The 2,729-nt window shown below is 40.8% G+C and overlaps 1 protein-coding gene across 2 annotated transcripts in view; it reads left to right on the top strand.

The window, feature by feature from the left end:
* LOC101863393 (tetraspanin-13) overlaps positions 1-2,729 on the top strand; it is a 27,066-nt gene that overhangs the window by 4,870 nt on the left and 19,467 nt on the right. For both annotated transcript variants that reach the window (XM_005111057.3, XM_005111058.3), the window contains exon 2: positions 343-510. In XM_005111057.3, the coding sequence (XP_005111114.1) occupies positions 343-510 (168 nt within the window). The remainder of the gene's footprint in view (positions 1-342; positions 511-2,729) is intronic.

Genomic DNA, 2,729 nt, shown 5'->3' with positions numbered 1-2,729 from the left:
CTCTCTCTCTCTCTCTCTCTCTCTCTCTCTCATATTATTGAACTTTCATTGCTCCAAAAACAGTTCAAAATCAAATGAGCTTTCATCCCAAAAAGTGTCCCATTTTAGTTTGTCTCTAATGTCAACATTTTAGGCACAAAAGTGTAACATTCATGGTGATACTGGTGGTTTTTTAATCATTTCCACCTTGCAGGTTGTCAGATGTAAAAATATTAGTGCTTAGGATATAGCCTTAAGATGTTTGAAAACTATACAAATTTATTTAGCGACTTTTGACTTTGATATTAATCCATATACGGTATCTCACAGCTCCTTATTCAAATTGTCCCCCGTCTCTGGCAGATTGTCTCCTTTGTTCTGATTGGAGTAGCGGCATACAGTCGAGTGGCAGCCGTCATCACCAGCATCAGTCTGGTGGGGAGCCTGATTGCATGCGGAGTCTTCCTCTTCCTCATCGCCCTGGTGGGTCTGCTCGGGGCCATCAAACACCACCAGGTCCTCCTGTTCTTCGTATCCTTTTCCAAGTTACCGGCAACTAATATTAGTGTTGTATTGTGCTCTTCTCCTTGACACATTAGCCAAAAAAGCATTCTGTAAGTTTTACGCAGCTACAACGTATATTTCATTGAGAGTTTATTGTCAGTTTCAAGCACTACAAAGGCATTTTCAATCAGTCGAGACCACCAACCAACACAATTGGGGGGGGGGGGGGTGTCATCATATCATCATATTCATTTTAACGCTGATGTGATTCTTTTCCTCTTTTTTCAACCAAACAAAATAATCACTTTTTATTAAATCTAGCAGGAATGTGGGAGAAGGGTATGGTACTGGATACTGATTATTTTTTCTTTGTCGTTTAAGATGTAGGTCCATAATACACTACATAGTGCACATGACTATCCTAAATCGAAAAGATTCTGTCAAATCTCATACGATCAAGGGATTGAGTTTAACATGCATTTGCCAGTGTCGTAAATCTACCCAGAAAGTGGTCCACGACAAGATTTCAAGTCATTTAAATCCTGATAAATTGACCTCATGGGCTGGATTTGGCCCTCGGGCTATTGTTTGGTGACCCCTGTTCCATACAGATCATTGGTAAAATTACTATTTAGAGGGGTCAGATCGCAATGTCAAACTGTAAGACAATGTGACCTTTTTCCTTTTTCCAAAGGGTAGTGGAGTTTTGATTTTGGTTGTACTGATTATTGAGTAGTTGTCATGGTTTTCTAGACCTGGTCATAGAGAGGGAGGTGCATGTGTTTGTGTATTTTTAAGTAATGCGTTTGCTGTTTCTTCCCCCTCCTCCTTAAAAAAATTCCCAACTTCTCTCAAATATGGTTCACATCACAATCAATCAATTTTGTCAGTACTCCAAATGTTGAAATACCTTTGGGGGGGGGGGGGGGGGGGGTTACTGCTCTTGCAACACAATAAGGTCATATAAGTGCAGTGCTCAATGAAGATTAGAGGTGTTGCAAGAGAGCAACAAATACCAAAAAAAAAGAAGGAGAGACCAGGACAAAAGATTATTGTGATATGGAAGAAGGAGTAAACCATACCAGGGCACCCGCCAACCACCCACAAACACCTGATCAGTCTCAGGATGTGCAAATTTTAGAGAAATTTGCATAACAACAACGGCTGGTGGTTGGTTGCTCCTAATTTTTTGCCCAGTCTTTTCTCCCAGTTATGCTGTTAGCATTGATTGGTTCAGTTGGAGTAACAGGTGGCCCTGGGCTGGGCTGACTGGCTGTGTTATAGTGGAGTTGTTTGAGGTTAGTGGCTCAGCCTACAGTCAGAGAGTGAGGCTGTCGTACCAGTCAAACACAGAGAGGAGTCGGCAGCTGACAGCTGTCAATAATTCAGGGGGAATCCTTCCTCATGTTTGAAATGATTCTGTGGTTCGAGTTTGCGATCTATTAACAACGTAGTAATAGCCACTACAGTGTATTTATATACATAGGCCTATATATATATAGGCTGAAGTGAGATTGTAATGTATTATATATTCTTTTTCTGGTTTCAAGACAATAAAACCTCAGTACAGAATCTCCCATTGTGTCCTCTCGCTGGAAACACCATAATGAATCCAATACACTTCACATAAGACTGCTCCTGAAATCTAACAAAGGCTCACTGTCGCAGAAGTACTTTGTGGTCTTTCTCAATACTTATTATGGAAACTGTTTTGTCTCAACCCCCACGTTCATGGGTGTGCAGACAGCTGCATATTTAGCAAAACTTGTTGAGTGACTCATTCTTTCTCAACTTTTACACATTAAAATTATGGCCCTCATTGTATCCCCTCCCCCCCCCCCCCCAGTTTGCTCTAGGTTTGTTGACACTCAGCTTTGGTCATCCCCTGCTTCTAGTGGGTGGTTGGTGGGTGCTTTTTGTGGTTTGCTCCTTTTTACTTCTCAAACGTCCATCATCTTTATCTCTCCTCCTTCTTTCCTTTTACTCTCTATATAGTAGAAACACATAATTTTCGGACTTATATATGGCCTATTTGTGTTAATAAAACTAATGAGTCTCTTAGGACGTGGACTGGCTCAGCTGTGCTAGAACTAGAAGTTTTGGGCAAGAAAAAAGTTACCTCTTGTAAGTAAATTTACCTTGTGAGGGTGGGTTACAGCGACATTTACAAAACGTACTTCTAATAGCTCTAAAAATTAGGTCAACTTGTACCAAATACGCCAACCTCTCTTCGTTGTATATATATA

This window comes from Aplysia californica, unplaced genomic scaffold (assembly GCF_000002075.1).
Source record: "Aplysia californica isolate F4 #8 unplaced genomic scaffold, AplCal3.0 scaffold00993, whole genome shotgun sequence".
NCBI classification, from domain to species: Eukaryota; Metazoa; Mollusca; class Gastropoda; order Aplysiida; family Aplysiidae; genus Aplysia; species Aplysia californica.
Note: the sequence above shows the minus strand (reverse complement) of the source record. Positions and strands in the feature narration are given on the sequence as shown.